Below are 16108 nucleotides of genomic sequence, written 5' to 3'. Positions count from 1 at the left end.
TGTTGCTCCCTCGCGCAGTAGCGAACAACGTTCGAGGCGCGCGTTCGACTCGTGGGACGTATCGGTTTATTATTGATGCAAAACTTCCACGATGGTTGATCACAACGAGAAATTGTTGCAAGAGTTGCTAAAGAAACCCGGGAATAATGTGTGTGCTGATTGTGGAAGCGAGGGTATGTCATAGTGTTGTTCTAGTGATTTACCTTGTAAGCGTGGTATTTCCATGGGGTGGCTACGCGGGGGGAGGCGTGTGCGTCCATGCTGGAGTTCAGTGACCTCGACGTAAAATGCATTCAATGAAAACAAATCATCGACATTGAGCACAATAACAATGAAATCAAGCGGATATAGTAAGTAGGTAGCGTAAGAATACGCCTATGAGGCCCATTCCGGTTATAGTCTCAGCAGAGCATAGGTTTGCCTAATTGAAAATTTATTTCGTATGACTAACAGAGCCATCGACCGACACAGCGTGCTTTTACGCGCTCTTTTACTGGCAGCTTTTTCATTTGCAATCGAAGCTTTCTCGATAACTTTCGTATTTTTTTTAATTTTCAAGGAACATGGTGCATATTGAGAAATAATAAAAGTTATTTAGTAACGATATAATTATGCTTATTATGGAATCTTAATATAAGTAAATCCCAAATAAAATACTATAAAGTAGGTGCCTAGGTAGGAAGGTAGAGTAACTGATTGAGAGATCTGTATTACCAGCAGTGTTTTTTTGTAAGTAAATAATTATTTAAATAATCGATAATTTCTCATTTATAAGCAATACATCACTAATCGCTACGTATTTAAATACTTCAAAATACCTATTATGTTCCAAATACTTACCGACCAAAATAATAAACACAAATACCGTGAATATTGCACCAAAATAGTGTCAATTGCTGCACGGCACTGAGGCGCAGTGCGCGGCAGTAACAGGGAAAAATGTAGAGTCACCAATAAAAAAAAACATTTTTTACAAAAATTATTCCGGTGCGCGGCTGTAACAGGGAAAAATGTAGAGTCGCTAATAAAAAAAAACTTTTTTTACAAAAATTATTCCAATGCGCGGCTGTAACAGAGAAATATGTAGAGTTGCCAATAAAAAACCTTTTTTATAAAAATTATTCCGGTGCGCGACTGTAACAGGGAAAAATGTAGACACCAATAAAAAACGTTTTTTGTAAAAATTATTCCGGTGCGCGGCTGTAACAGGGAAAAATGTAGAGTCACCAATTAAAAAAACCTTTTTTATAAAAATTATTCCGCTAGGTATATTATTTTACGGAAACTATCAAATAGGTACCTACCGTAAATGTTGCACCAAAATAATGTCAATTGCTATTTGCTGCATGGCACTATAGCTGATAAGGCAGGAATAGAGAATTTTGTAGAGTCGCCAAATCATAAAAAAATCTATTTTGTAAAAAATCCGCTATGTTTACGATACTCTACGGACCTCTATCCGTGCCTCCTATCCGGGGATCGGGGATTCGAACCTGGGCACCAACATTTAACGTCTAGAATTTTTTTATTTTTTTTAATTTTATTTGATTAATTAAAGAGTTAATGAAAAGTGAACAATCTGAGAAAATACTTGTGCTCAGTAGTGAACCGTTGGTGGGTTAGTGATGACGTACCTACTAAAACTAACTAGTGGTGGTAGGTTAGTAACTTGGTCTCTACATGCCTAACTGGACTCTTAGAGCCTGCACAATCCAACTTATGTAGCCACAATGTTTTCGAACCTACTTATATGTATACCCAGGTTGAAAGTTATATTTAGGAAGGTAGATAACCTACCTACCAAAGAACTTCAACGATTACATTTTATTTTATTAATTAAGTAATTATTAAGTAAGTAGGTATGATTAACATGAATGAATTTCAAGAATTGATAACGAAATTAAAGGTCGTAAAAATCTATAAATAAATATACGATAGAGCTTGTTTAACAGTAGCTTATGTTTTCCAAAAATACTTATTATTTTTGTCATTTAATTGTAGTAGGTACCTATCCGGAAGGACCTGGGAACCCACCGCATTATTATGCCAAGAGAACTCCTGTCATTATTGTGATTAATAAAAAGGAGTCATGACCCTCAGCAATGAGGAGTACGACTGTAAAGAAAGATTGTAGTACCTAGTTATCACAGAATACTTAATTGTGTAACCTACCTTGGTACCCACCTAGAACCTCCATACTCATTCATTATTTTACGTTCATTAATTTACGTTTGAATTTTAATCGATGCCAGTTTTACAACTTTTCATTGAAGTAGTAATAGGTAGGAATTAAGTAGTAAAGTATGGAAAAAATAATAATCAAACTAAGTTTGATTTACCTACTTCTAAAAAAGTAGCTATTGATGACACTGATATTAACTGATATGTGTACCTACTAGAAGCCTACGAGTTGTGCTTACCTGATTTTTAAACAAGTGCGAGTCGGACTCGCGCATGAAGAGTTCCGAATCTTTGCACAAGAAATAATGCTGTATTTTTTTTTTTTTTTGCAATTTTTAGTGTTTGTTGCTATAGTGCAATAGAAATACACATTCTGATAAAATATCAACTCTCCACCCATTACAGTTCTCGAGATAAAGCCCGCTGACAGACAGATGGTTCCTTTATTTTACTACGGAGCCAAAAAAGGCCACACGCAGATTACGTCCATAACATACCAACTAATAAAAGATAAAAATAAGTTTTACAATCACTGAAGAACCCAATAAATTAATGACTTAATTTGGGCGTTTTTATATGGCTTTTAATATTACACAGGTGCTGCAGTGAGGGGGTCAAAGTTTTATTTATGTACAATATTGTTCGCCAAAAAAAGAAACAATTTTAGATGAACTCTTAAGTAAGTAGGTACGGTCGGCCTCAGAATTCGAGTAGCATTTCTGCGAAAATATTGCATCAAAAACCTGTCGCAATGATCTTTTTCTATAAACACGCCACACAACCTAACGCATGTGCATAACCGTGCCACGCGAATATGATTATTAGGGTGCTAAACGACTTACTGCCTTCGACTGTGCCTACTAAAATAAAATCAAGATGAAATTAATCTTTTTAGGTAGCTTTGAGATATATTATACTTTTTTATGGAAAATCTAAATAAGTTAAGTAATAAAAACTAAAACTTAAAATATTTAAGTAACTAATTAAACCGCAATAACCTGTAAAAGCACATTATAGAGATATTATTTATAATCTGTGTAAAAGATTCAAGTAAGAACTTGGTTAAGATTTTTTTTAAATATAATAATTAGAGTTACAGCTACACTTCCAAAAGTTGTATAAAATATAAATTCAGGCATACCCACATATAAATAAAGACGTAAATTCCGACATTTACTCAAAGCTCATTAAAACTTTTAATAAGTCCACAGAGTTATTAAGTTTATGGCTCAATATGGGCTCAATATAGCTCGATTAGACTGATAGCATAGTGGTTAGTTAGCTGTTAGGACGTCCACCTCCTAATCGGAGGTCGGGGGTTTGATCCTGGACACTCTCCTCTAAAGCGGAATTTACATTACGAAATTAGTGGCACGACATTAATTTATTATCAATTGCACGTGTAAATGTCTACTTTCGTAATTTAGACATTACGAAATTAGATGCATGCTTACGAAATTACACGTTTACACGTGCAATTGATAGTGAAATTAATGTCGTGAAACTAGTTACACTAATTTCGTTATGTAAATTCCGCTTAACTTTTCGGAGTTATGTTCGTTTTAAGTAATTAAACATCACTAATTGCTATAACGATGAAGGAAAACATATCTCTTCCATACAGTTCTCCGTAATATTCTCAAAGTTATGTTAAGTCTGCCAATCCACTTTTGGCCAGCGTGGTAGACTATGGCCAGAACCCTTCTCACTTTGAAAGGAGACCCGTGCTCTGTAGTTAGCCGGCGATGGGTTGACCTTGATGATTATAGCTCGATTGTCTATATACTTAGTTAAGTATACTTTTTTAATGGGGAAGAATATAATGGATAAATTTATATGGCTTTGCATTATTTTTAAAATATCTACAGAGCCTATAAAGTAACATAATAAATAGCAAATGTAAAAAAACCGGCCAAGTGCGAGTCAGACTCGCGCACTGAGGGTTCCGTACTCGGGTATTTTTTCCAACATTTTGCACGATAAATCAATAACTATTATACATAAAAATCTGTTTTGGGATGTACAGGTAAAGCCCTTTTATAAGATAACTTATACACTTGGTATAGTTATCTTATTTTGAAAATTGAAACACATTTTAATTTTTTTCAAATGATGTAACCACAAATTCACGGTTTTCAGACTTATTCCTGTGTTTATGCTATAAGACCTACCTACCAACCAAATTTCATGATTCTAGGTCAACGGGAAGTACCCTGTAGCTTTCTTGACAGACACGACGGACAGACAGACAGACAACAAAGTGATCCTATAAGGGTTCCGTTTTTCCTTTTGAGGTACGGAACCCTAAAAAAGATTTGGCAAGATCTCCCGACATTTTGGCATAAACCAAGCAATACAGGATTTTTCAGTGTTGTATCCGCCATGAAGTTGTCTAGTTGAACCTAATAACTTCACATTTAAAATATTTATGGTATTTCTCAATGATAATAAGTATAGTTAATAGGTACCTACTAGTCGAGAAACCACTTAATAAATACATACATTTGTATACTATTTAGATGTCAAATTCGTGGGTCATGGTCATTTAAGTAGTTAGTAGGTACATTTCCGTCCAAGCGTTTCCATAAAGCAATTCTGCCTTTTGGTATAATTTATGCTATTATGGATATTTTAATAAGTATTCATGGTAGAAAGGTTCAAGACAGTATCAAAACAAAATACGAGTATTCAACCCTAAACTGTGTACAACTTTTTACGTGTACATTATTTATGTATTGTATATCCTTAAAATATATAGGTACTTAATAAGTTTATTTATTTTTTTCAACATTCCATTTAGTTTAATTAATTTATTCATTGTTTCAAATATGGTAGGTACATAATATAATGACACGGGTACATAATATTATAATTTTATTAAGTGATTAATAATATTTCTACATATTTGACTAATCCTTTTCACGTGAAAGTATTTACATAGGTATTTAACCGTCTTGGAAAGGTCAAGGTAGGTATATTTTTTACCCCCGACCTAAAAAGAGGGGTGTTATAAGTTTGACGTGTGTATCTGTGTATGTCTGTGGCATCGTAGCTCCTAAACTAATGAACCGATTTTAATTTAGTTTTTTTTTGTTTGACAAGTGGCTTCATCGAGAGTGTTCTTAGCCATAATCGAAGAAAATCGGTTCAGCCGTTTGAAAGTTATCAGCTCTTTTCTAATTTTCTTATAGAGGTTTTTGTGTCGGGGGTTTTTTAAATTTTGAATTATTATAGTTAATGTTTTCTTATTTTAATGTTGTACTGTTTAGCGTTCTCGCAAATTTAAGATTATACTGATTAATTATTATTATTATTTAGCCATTTTGGTCACTAGGTAAGTAATATTTATTGGGTTAGAAAAGAAATTTACGGAGCAGACAGTTTAATTTATAAGTACAGTAAATAACAGTAACATAGCTGTTAAAATCGTGCCAAATTATTATGGTTTTCCTCATGGTACGGCTGAGTCATTCAACGCTGAAGCATGTCTAGTCGTGGGGTGGGCCGCCTACCTATAGTCCATTTTCATACTTTCCAATGAGTCATGAAGTTACTGTGAAAACAGTTTTTAACCTCATAAGAGTTGGAAAAGGCTTGAATAATTTATACTCTATATAAATAGAGAGTAGGTACATTAACTAAGTATGAAAGGGAAAAGTCAGATCTTGGTAAAGTCCCGTTCGCAAAAATATTCTGCAATGGTAAAACAATGAGGACATTCACATCATAGAGTTATTCAACACAAGTTCCGGTCAAATCTTGTTTGCCACTGTGGAATGTTTACGAAGCTAGACCAAGATAGACCAAGTTATTTTTTGCATATCTCTCTCTATCTACATAGTATAAAATAAAGTCGCTTCCCGCTGTCTGTACGTATGTATATGAACGCTTAGATCTATTAAACTACGCAACGGATTTTAATGCGGTTTCTACCAATAGATAGAGTGATTCAAGAGGAAGGTTTATTTGTATAGTTCAATATTGTTTTGTGTTAATTTGTTGAAATATGAAGTTAATTTGTTCAAGGAGTCGGGAGGAATCAAGCCGACTGAAGGCTTTCATAATAAGAGACCAATGCTCTAACTGTAGATTTTTTAATATCTTTACTTACTCTACACTCTATCCTAATATTATAAAGAGGTAAAGTTCGTAAGTTTGGTTGGTGAGGGTAATCTCTGGAACTACTAATAAACCGATTTTGAAAATTCTTTCACTAGTACAAAACTATATTATTCCTGAGTAACATGGGCTATATATTATATGTACAAAACAATTAGAGATCTCTATGAAAATTGTAATAACCCGTGCGAAACCGGGGCGGGTGGCTAGTATATATAAAGATGTAGATGCTTAGAATGCTTAGATAGGAAAGTTGATTTCAACATTTTAAGGAATTTATCCAATGAAATAAGACTAAGCCAAGACCAAAAATTTGAGTAAATATTCATTGAAAAGTTTGAATTTTGTATTTTACAAATCGTTTTTGGAAGAAGTTGTTCATTGAAGTTTTCACAGCTATTTTTACTTATATTTTCGGTGAAATTTTTCAATCAGTTCATTTCAATCTGTGACAAGCACAGAACACAAGTGGTCTGTGGTTACAAGTATTTCTTGGGACTTTGTCTGTGTCGGTGTTGGCTGGCGGGCGTGCTCTGCCTTTTTGGAGTGTTTTTTTTTTGTTAAAACTGACTGGAAAGCGTTCTAAGGGGGTGCCGTGCGTATGTTGGCGAGCGCCGGCACAGACGGGATCCATACTTGTATAGTTTATCTAACTTGTTACAAATAACTACCTACAAACTTGACATTGGCTAATCTTTGTAAAGCCAGACAAGAGAGAAAAAAAAAGTATTTCTTGATGAAACACCACTATAATTACAATGGGTAGTAAGTTCTAGATATGGTCTTGTTATCGAATTTATAGTCTACAGCTGTTATTGATTACGTTTTACAGAGTCTAGATAGTATGAATTGACGGTTATAAAACTTTCTAAATTATATCCAAGTTTAAATTGGATTCGTGAACCGAATGTTTTGTTTTTTACCAAACAGCTCTTAAAACTTACCAAAAAATTACGGTTTTCCTCATTGCAGACTGAGTCATTCAACTAAACCGCTCCATACGAGTATGCCTTGGGCTACGATGGGCCCATATTATACTTTCATAATATGAGTCATAGTAGGAAAAGTGTCACCTCTATGAGGTGAGGTGTCGATGTGAGGTGACGGGCGACGGCCTTGTTCGCTTTGAATACGTTCATAAAAGTATCATTTGCAAACAAAAAACCGACCAAGTGCGAGTCGGACTCGCGCACCGAGTGTTCCGTACTCGGGTATTTTTTTTTCGACATTTTGCTCGATAAATCAATAACCACTATCCAACAAAAAAACTGTATTAGAATATACAGGTAAAGCCCTTTCATACGATACCCCACTTGGTATAGTTAGTTATCTTATTTTGAAAATTTACAAACATTTTTAATTATTTTCAATGATGTAACCACAAATTCACGGTTTTCGGATTTATTCCTTTGCTTGTGCTATAAGGGTCACCTACCTGCCAAATTTTATGATTCTAGGTCAACGGGAAGTCCCTATAGGTTTTCTTGACAGACACGACGGACGGGACGGACGGACGGACAGACAGACAGACAGGCAGACAGACAGACAGACAGACAGACAAACAGACAATAAAGTGATCCTATAAGGGTTCCGTTTTTCCTTTTGAGGTACGGAAACCTAAATATAGGAAATTAATGATATTCTTTCAATATCTCTCAAATATCTCAAAACTCTGCTAGATTTAATGACGATAAATAAAATGACGTGGTGACCCTGAAGTCTATGAATTCTATGATTCACTCGAGGAATTAGCCAATTTGCCAACGTCATAATTAATTTTAAGTTATTAATTACCTAACTACTTATTATGTTTATTTTAACAATATTTTACGCAGGTACTTACTTATTGTAGATTTATTAAATTTTCCTTGAAATACGAATAATAAAGCTTCCTTGTCGTTTCAACAAAGAGTTTATACCATATTTTTATATACCATAGGTTAGTAGGCTCTTGCAAGAATTACCTATAAAATAATCTTGTGCTTCTTATGTCAGCCCGGCTTTGTGACACCAGCTGCAGTTGAAGTTGCAGTAGAATTGAAACATCCCGTCCTTCATTGGTAGATTCTCCAATGCTACATTTTACTTCTTCGCCTTCTTCTTCGTTTGTCGCTTGGTAAAATAATGTTAAAATCTCACAATACAATGAAAAAGTATAGAAAATTATTATTTTATACCTACTTAGTGTTAACTCAGTCTAACTAAAAATAGGGAAAATTATAAAAAAGTTTTACATTAAGAGTCTCTACGGTCTCTGTAGCCTCCCAAAAAAATGCGAAGCGATTAAGTTATCACTAGGGTTGGCGTTATGTTGTCATCTTTTATGAATGGACAAAAATAACTCTATCGAATAAATCATGATAATAATTATCTATGAAAGGTGCATGCCATTGACACTTTTCACCGCGCAGAGGGAAATGATCCACGCAAAAAATCGGTCAAGAACGAGTCGGACTCGCACACGAATGGTTCCGCACCATAGTACAAGAAATAACACTTTCTAATTTTTTAAATTTTATGGCGGCCATTTTGAATTTTTTATTATTTGTTATTAAAGCGGCAGTAGAAATACACATTCTGTAAAAATTTCAACTCTAACTATTACGATTCACGAGATAAAGTCTGACAGTCAGACGGACAGACCGACGACGGGTGGACAGGGAGGTTTAATAGAGTCCCGTTGGCACCCTTCTGCTACGGAACCCTAAAAATTACTTTCGAGATTTTGGTGAGATCGTCGTAAAACCAGTCAAAGAGAGAAAAAATGCACGAATTTGAATAGTGTATTTTAAACATGATACCAACGTAGCCTTGAACACTTTCACTTGCACCGAATGTGACAGGTATTGTTGAATGGAATGAATGCGATGGCCCACTTAGAAACTGGTCAAATGGGAGTATTGAAATTATTCGTGACTAGCTGACGCCCGCGACTTCGTGCGCGTGGATTTAGGTTTTTTGAAATCCCGTGGGAACTCTTTGATTTTCCAGGATAAAAAGTAGCCTATGTGCTAATCCAGGATACTATCTATCTCCGTTCCGAATTTCAGCCAAATCCGTCCAGTGGTTTTTGCGTGAAGGCTACTTTTTCACACACACACACAAACTTTCGCTTTATAATATTAGTGTGAATATTAGTGTGATGAGTGTTCCGTGTTCATTTCTAATTACCTAATTTCTTTGAATTGTAAGCATGAGTAAGGCCACAGTGTTATCTACATTTTTCGCAAGCATTTTCGATGAGAGATTTCTTCCGACATCATTGAAAATTACCATCATATTATTAGACAAATTAGCACAAAACAATATTCAACTAAGCGCCTCCTCGTTTTTGGAAATCGGTGAAAAATGAATACTTCTTTCTCACCTCATTAATTCTAATGAATTTCTATAATCAATTACCCATATTTCATTCCATGTTCGACATAACCACTCGTGCGTCATGGTTCAAGGTAAAAACATCGGAAAATGTTAGAAAGGAAATTCAAATTACATAGTTAAACTAAGTACATACTTATTTGTTATTCCATACGTATGTTGTTTGTTATGTTGTTTAAAATGACCCTATGATCTCTTTGTGGTTTGCGGCTTCTAGAATAATTACTAAAGTGTGAACTAGTAAAAATATAAATAAGTATAAATTATACTTAAGTAATTAACTTGCGATCCTTCCCGGTTTCGCACGAGTAACTTGAGAGTAACATTACTAATCCTCTATTTTCGTGTAACTGAAACCAAAAGCCGCGCAGGCCACCGAAGCTCTTACAATTATTATCATCATACCGGTATTCTTAAAAAAATATTCATAAATTATAGCCCATAGTAGCCTCTTAGATAATCCCTCTTTCTAATGGAGAAAACCGACTGAGACTGAGACTGAGTTTAGCGATTTGGAGAAGAATTTGGGACTGTCAATCCCACATACATAGCATATAGCATATAGCACATAGGTTAAGTTTTGGTCATTACGGACGGACATAAAGAACGATTTGCTTCTTGAAACGTACTAAAGACTTATATGTATAATACATATAATATATATGTACAGAAAAAGAAAAAGAGAAAAAAAATACAGAGAAAGAGTATTTCTTTACCATAAGTTATTAATGTTTGATGATCAAGCCAATGAACTCTTGGTAGCAGGTACCTATTTACTATTCATACCTATAGTTGTAACTACTTACTTAATACTAGCTGATGCCCGCAGCTTCGCCCGCGTGGATTTAGGGTCTGAAATCCCGTGGGAAAGTTGTCACAAAGTTCCTCTATCGATTAAAAAAAAAATTACGCAAATCGGTTCAGAAATCTCGGAGATTTCGGTGTACATAGGAAGAAAAACACAACTCCCTTTTTGAAAGTCGGTTAAAAAAGTAGCCTATTTTACTCCCTGATCAATCCTCTACTTGTCTGTGAAAACCCCGTCAAAATCGGTCCAGCCGTTCCGAAGATTAGCCTTTTCAAACAGACAGACAGACAGACAGACAGACAGACAAAAATTTTAAAAACGTGTGATTCAGTGTTGGTATCGTTCAAATAACCATATGAGCTTAATATGAGGTAGTTATTTCGAAATTACAGACAGACACTCCAATTTTATTTATTAGTATAGATGGAAGTAAACAAATACATTATTGATACATTGTAAAAAAAGAAGTTATTTCACGGAATACGATTTTGTGGAAGCAGCTAAGGAATAAAATTCGCAATGATCCGTGAAAAGAAAAATGTATTTTAAATGCATAAAGTTAATCGATAATTCACATAAAAGCAATAAAAAAGTGCACACAAAATATGACGCTTCGTTGAAGCGGGACGTGAAGCAGTTTTTGAGGATCTCTATCGATGGGTAACCATTACTGGAAATTACTATCCTGAACCTTAATCCTGAAAAATAATTAGGTTCATCGTCATAATGATCAATCTACTATTGAGAACACAAAAATTGTAGATCATAGAATTATCTACAAAAATTGTCTTATACCTTTTGTCTAAGAATCACCATTCCTGAGATATCGCGATTCTAAAAGTTTTCCTTCAAATTTTAGAATCGCGATATCTCAGAATTAGTGATTCTTAGGGAAATAAGTGTAAGAACAATTTTGTGGATAATTATATGATCTACAATTTTTGATCGACATATTTTATGCTAAAACTTACCGTTTAGCTGGAAAATGCAAAAATCCAATTTTGTAATGATCTTGGATATATTTTTTTGCAAAATACTCGTATGTGGGATCGATGCGGACTTTTCATAAGTCATTTATGTTGGTGTTCCAAGCATTCGTACCAATTTTTAGCTCCATGCAAATATTGTTATCTGGAATGTCTAGTTTGACCGGACAATAATAATATAATTATTATCCCATAGTGAAAATTAGCTGAAAAATGATCGCTAGATATTATCTAGCGTAGTTTAGGTACATGCAGCAGAGGGTGTAGTTAAATAGGTAGGTAGATACAGAGAGTGATGAAATTGTGGTGTAATTCTTATTATTTTGAATGTCATTGACCTTATTGTTCCAAATATTTCTATGATTAAATTCTTATCGCGGTTTTCAGTGTCCAAAATGTGTTTGTTAGAAATAAATTATGATAGTAGGGATAAAATAACGTAATATACTATACAGTATGTAACCAGAATGCTCGCAAAAACTTAGCGTAACAGCTGCAGCCCGTTCCCACTTGTCGGCTGTCGGGTCCGGATGTTAATCGTTCCACGTTGTTACGCACCGTTCGTTAATCTCTAGCGTTAGTCAGATGTTACATTTGCAATATAATATTATTGAGAACTTTTAAAAAATACATATTTTTTTTTATTATTTTTTTCGCGTTTTTTTCATCTTATCTGTAAACAACAATACTAACACTTGTTTTCCGATTGCTAGCGTTCTGGTTTCAGTCTGTATACATTAATAAGAGCTGTATCTGCCTCATTGAAAAGTAATACATATACTTAGTAAAAGAAAAGTAAGTAAAAAAAAAGTTATTTTTGAGGTTTATGAACTTATTCTTAAAGTTTTTTTCGAAAAAAACCTGTAAAGCGCAAGTTGGACTCGTACATGAAGGGTTCCGTAATTTTCAAAAAGATTTCATTTCCAAAAATCGATTTTCAAAAAGTCCGTCCGTCAATTGTTGGATTTGTAAGATAATAATGTAATGGTGATAATTTTATTAAATACGCTTTAAACTAAAGCTATGAGGGTCCCAAGCGCGCCTCTGAGTCTGAGTCTGATTTTGACACAGGATTTTGAGGACCATCCATCGCTGACTTTATAGGTAAGTAGGTACCTAGAGATAATAATATGGTAATTAGCAACTCTCTGATGTAAAGTCGGTAAACAATGATTTTGCACTTGCATCCTGTTTTTGTACTAAAATATCTCTGGTTTTTCCTACCTTAGTTGTTTTTCAACGTCATGTAATTGCTGAGTGAAGTCCAAGTACTCCATACCTACGCAACAAAATTTTTGAGCCATCATTATCACAGAATATTTTTAGAATCCTTGGATAATCCTACTAATATTATAAATGTGAATGTTTGGATGTTCGGATGTTTGGATGTTTGTTACTCAATCACGCAAAAACTACTGAACGGATTTGGCTGAAATTTGGAATGGAGATAGATTATAACCTGGATTAACACATAGGCTACTTTTTATCCCGAAAATCAAAGAGTTCCCGCGGGATTTTGTAAAACGTAAATCCACGCGGTCGAAGTCGCGGGTATCAGCTAGTAAAATATACGTACTTACTTATTATAAGTCATTAGGTATTAGTACCTAATTTCCCGCGATGTCATCCGCGTGGATTTAAATTTTCACTAACTATTAACTTATATCTTGTCAACGACAGCACTGGACGACATAGGTTCTTCATATTTACTTTCTAGCTAATAAAATTACAGAAAAGTTCTTAATACCTGCCACCTACTTACTGTATATTACCTATACCTAAAAAAAAACCTATAGTTAAGTATAATGATAATCTTGCCTGTTTCTCCGAATGCTGATTACTTATCAGTACCTACCCAGTGTTATTTATGTGGGAATGTTTATTATTTATCAGTTGAGTTGTTTACGAAGGGACAAGTCCTCGACAAAGTATGTTTATTTATATCAACGTTAACCTATTTTAGTTCTGTATTTAAAACAACCTAGGTATCTAAGTATAAGTAATAAGTATGTATATAAGTAGTACTTAGTCACAGTTGCCGCAATGTATGCAAGATCATCACTTGAGAACGGCTAGACAGATTTTTTACTTTTTCGTGATTGTCAGGAAAAGGTTTGCATGAATGATTTTTTTGGAAAATCACTATCCATATTATAAATGTGAAAGTGTGTTTGTTTGTTGCTTTATTATTTTGTTCTTCAATCATGTCGTAGTAAACAGAAAATCAAAGAGTTCCCACGGGATTTTTTAAAACCTACATCCACGTGGACAAAGTCGCGAGCATGAAATAGTTTATTAAAGACAAGTTATAAGCAGTTTCCTGGGGGAATAATATTATGCACCCTTAGGAGTCTCAGGGCGGCGTTTTCTTTTTTAGCCCCTAATTCCTAAGGGTCTGATAGCCCCTTTTCTTTAATAAAAAGAGTAACCCTTTAGTGCTGTTACCCCATAAAAATGAGACCAGTAATGCGAAGATAAAGAAAAAACTTAAACCCTAAATTGTTTAGGGAACTTTGGCGACTGAAATTTTACTTTCAACTTCAGGTAGACGCATATATTAGAACTGTTTTATCACAATCTAACAACAAAAACATTTGCCTAACTTTATCTCTAGGTCTCTAGGTCGAAAAGTAGACATCATTGTGTTTGAAAATTCCCACAAAATATACAAGCAAGTATAAAAGTTTGAAATCACACGAGAAGATTCACCTACAACTGTTATGTTATGACAAAAACATAGCCTGTTATTTACGATACAGAGAGGCCATTTGCCTCTGTGTGCGTGAGCCGTGACGTCGTGTCGGTGTGTCCAAGCAAACATAATAATATTGTTGGTGATGCAAAGCTATTTTGAATAAAACTAAATCCGTCTCAAGTCTGACAGGACAGCAAAACGAAACTTTGCGGGAGTGTGGACTGTGGGACTGTAGTTTCTATTTTTAATGGACCCTCGCGAAGTACAGTTTTAATTTAGATAGGTACTATTACTCACTTCGCTCGGTCGCAGATACGTCACTATAATCACTTCATTCATAGGTAAGGTAGGTGCGTACGCACACGCGCAAAGGAAAACGGATGTGGTTTGCGTTTGCGTTCATTTTTTATTGATTTGTTATTTTGCAAAGCTATCGCAAGTGGCGGTTGTAGTTCTTAAGTTGACGTCATAAAATATGTTATTGTAGATTATGTGGCAGTTTATCCGATAAGCGCACAAGTAAACTCTGTTGCATACCTCATACCTACGTATAGATAGGTTTCTTACTTTCTATTCGTGTTTTAACCTGTAGAGCCTCGATAGCTCAACGGAGCGGACTGAAATCCAAAAAGTCGGCGGTTCAAACCCCACCCGTTGCACTATTGTCATACCCACTCCTGGCACAAGCTTTACGCTTAATTGGAGGGGAAAGGGGAGTATTAGTCATGATTAGCATGGCTAATATTCTTGTATAAAAAGTATATAAAAAACTATTTATGTATTGGAGACTTCAGATTAGTCGTTAAACGCACCATTTCATCAAACGAAGGTTCATGATTAGAACTCGACGTTTCAACGGACAGACGTCCACTGTTGGACGAAGATCTCTCACACTCTGAAAACTTCTAAGGCTCTACCTATTACGGTGCATGAGATACAGCATGCTAACAGACTGACAGGTGAATGGACGGACAGCGGAAGCTGAGTAATAGGGTCCTGTTGAGACCCTCCAGGTATGGAAGCCTAAAAAAGGATCCCTAGTCTCACTAACCAACTTAGAGATACTCGTAGAATAATTTTTAAATGGACAAACAAGAATTAGTGTTGAATCTTGGAACGTTAATTACGTTGGTTGTTTGCGATTAGATGTTGGGTGTGCGATAATAATACACTAACATAAGCACGTCTGCGGGAAGCCAACACGTGACGTGTCCACATTCCATTGTTTTTCTTTAATGAGAACCGCGGTCGATGTCACTTTTCCATTTAATATGTGGGTAGGTACAAAATACAAATTATGAACCGAGATAGAATCAGATGAAAGTGAAAACCCTTATCAGTATTTAATTCATTTTAGTTTTAATTTTTTTTTGTTTTAATTTAGACTAGAGGATGCCCGCGGCTTCACTCGCGTGAATTTCGGTTTTTTAAAATCCTGTAGGAACTCTTTGATTTTCCGGGATAAAAAGTAGTCTATGTCCTTCCCCGGGATGATAATCTATCCACACGGATCTGCTACTAATTTCGACGGAATGACCACTTAGTTAAACGATGTAATAACATTAAAAAAAACTTAAATCACACATAACAATTATAACATAAATTATAGGACGGAAGAAACAAAATTAAGAGGAATATGCAGATAATATGGTTTAGTAGGGAGTTGGCAAATAAAATCGATAAAATGTTAAAGAATAAAATAGGGCTAGTTAATAAAAATGGATACTTAATTATAGAACAGTAAAGTAGGTATAATTAACAAAAAAGTACACGCGCAACGGAAATTTGACAATGAATGAAAGTCAATAACACATTATCACAAGGCTATTATAGAGGCCTCTGCTAGTCCCGTTACCCGTGATAGGCGTTAGTTAGTCATTTTATCAACAGACATACCTACACATTTTACTCGTGTACGTAGATAAAACGCCTAAATTCTAT

At 34.8% G+C, this 16108-nt stretch overlaps 1 protein-coding gene across 2 annotated transcripts in view; it reads left to right on the top strand.

Annotated features, from left to right (window-relative positions):
* Nucleotides 1-16108, top strand: part of LOC123868066 (arf-GAP with dual PH domain-containing protein 1-like) — a 33687-nt gene continuing 17579 nt past the window's right edge. For both annotated transcript variants that reach the window (XM_045910411.1, XM_045910410.1), the window contains exon 1: nucleotides 1-173. In XM_045910411.1, the coding sequence (XP_045766367.1) occupies nucleotides 92-173 (82 nt within the window). In that variant the 5' untranslated portion in view covers nucleotides 1-91. The remainder of the gene's footprint in view (nucleotides 174-16108) is intronic.

Source organism: Maniola jurtina, chromosome 9 (assembly GCF_905333055.1).
Source record: "Maniola jurtina chromosome 9, ilManJurt1.1, whole genome shotgun sequence".
NCBI lineage: Eukaryota > Metazoa > Arthropoda > Insecta > Lepidoptera > Nymphalidae > Maniola > Maniola jurtina.
Note: the sequence above shows the minus strand (reverse complement) of the source record. Positions and strands in the feature narration are given on the sequence as shown.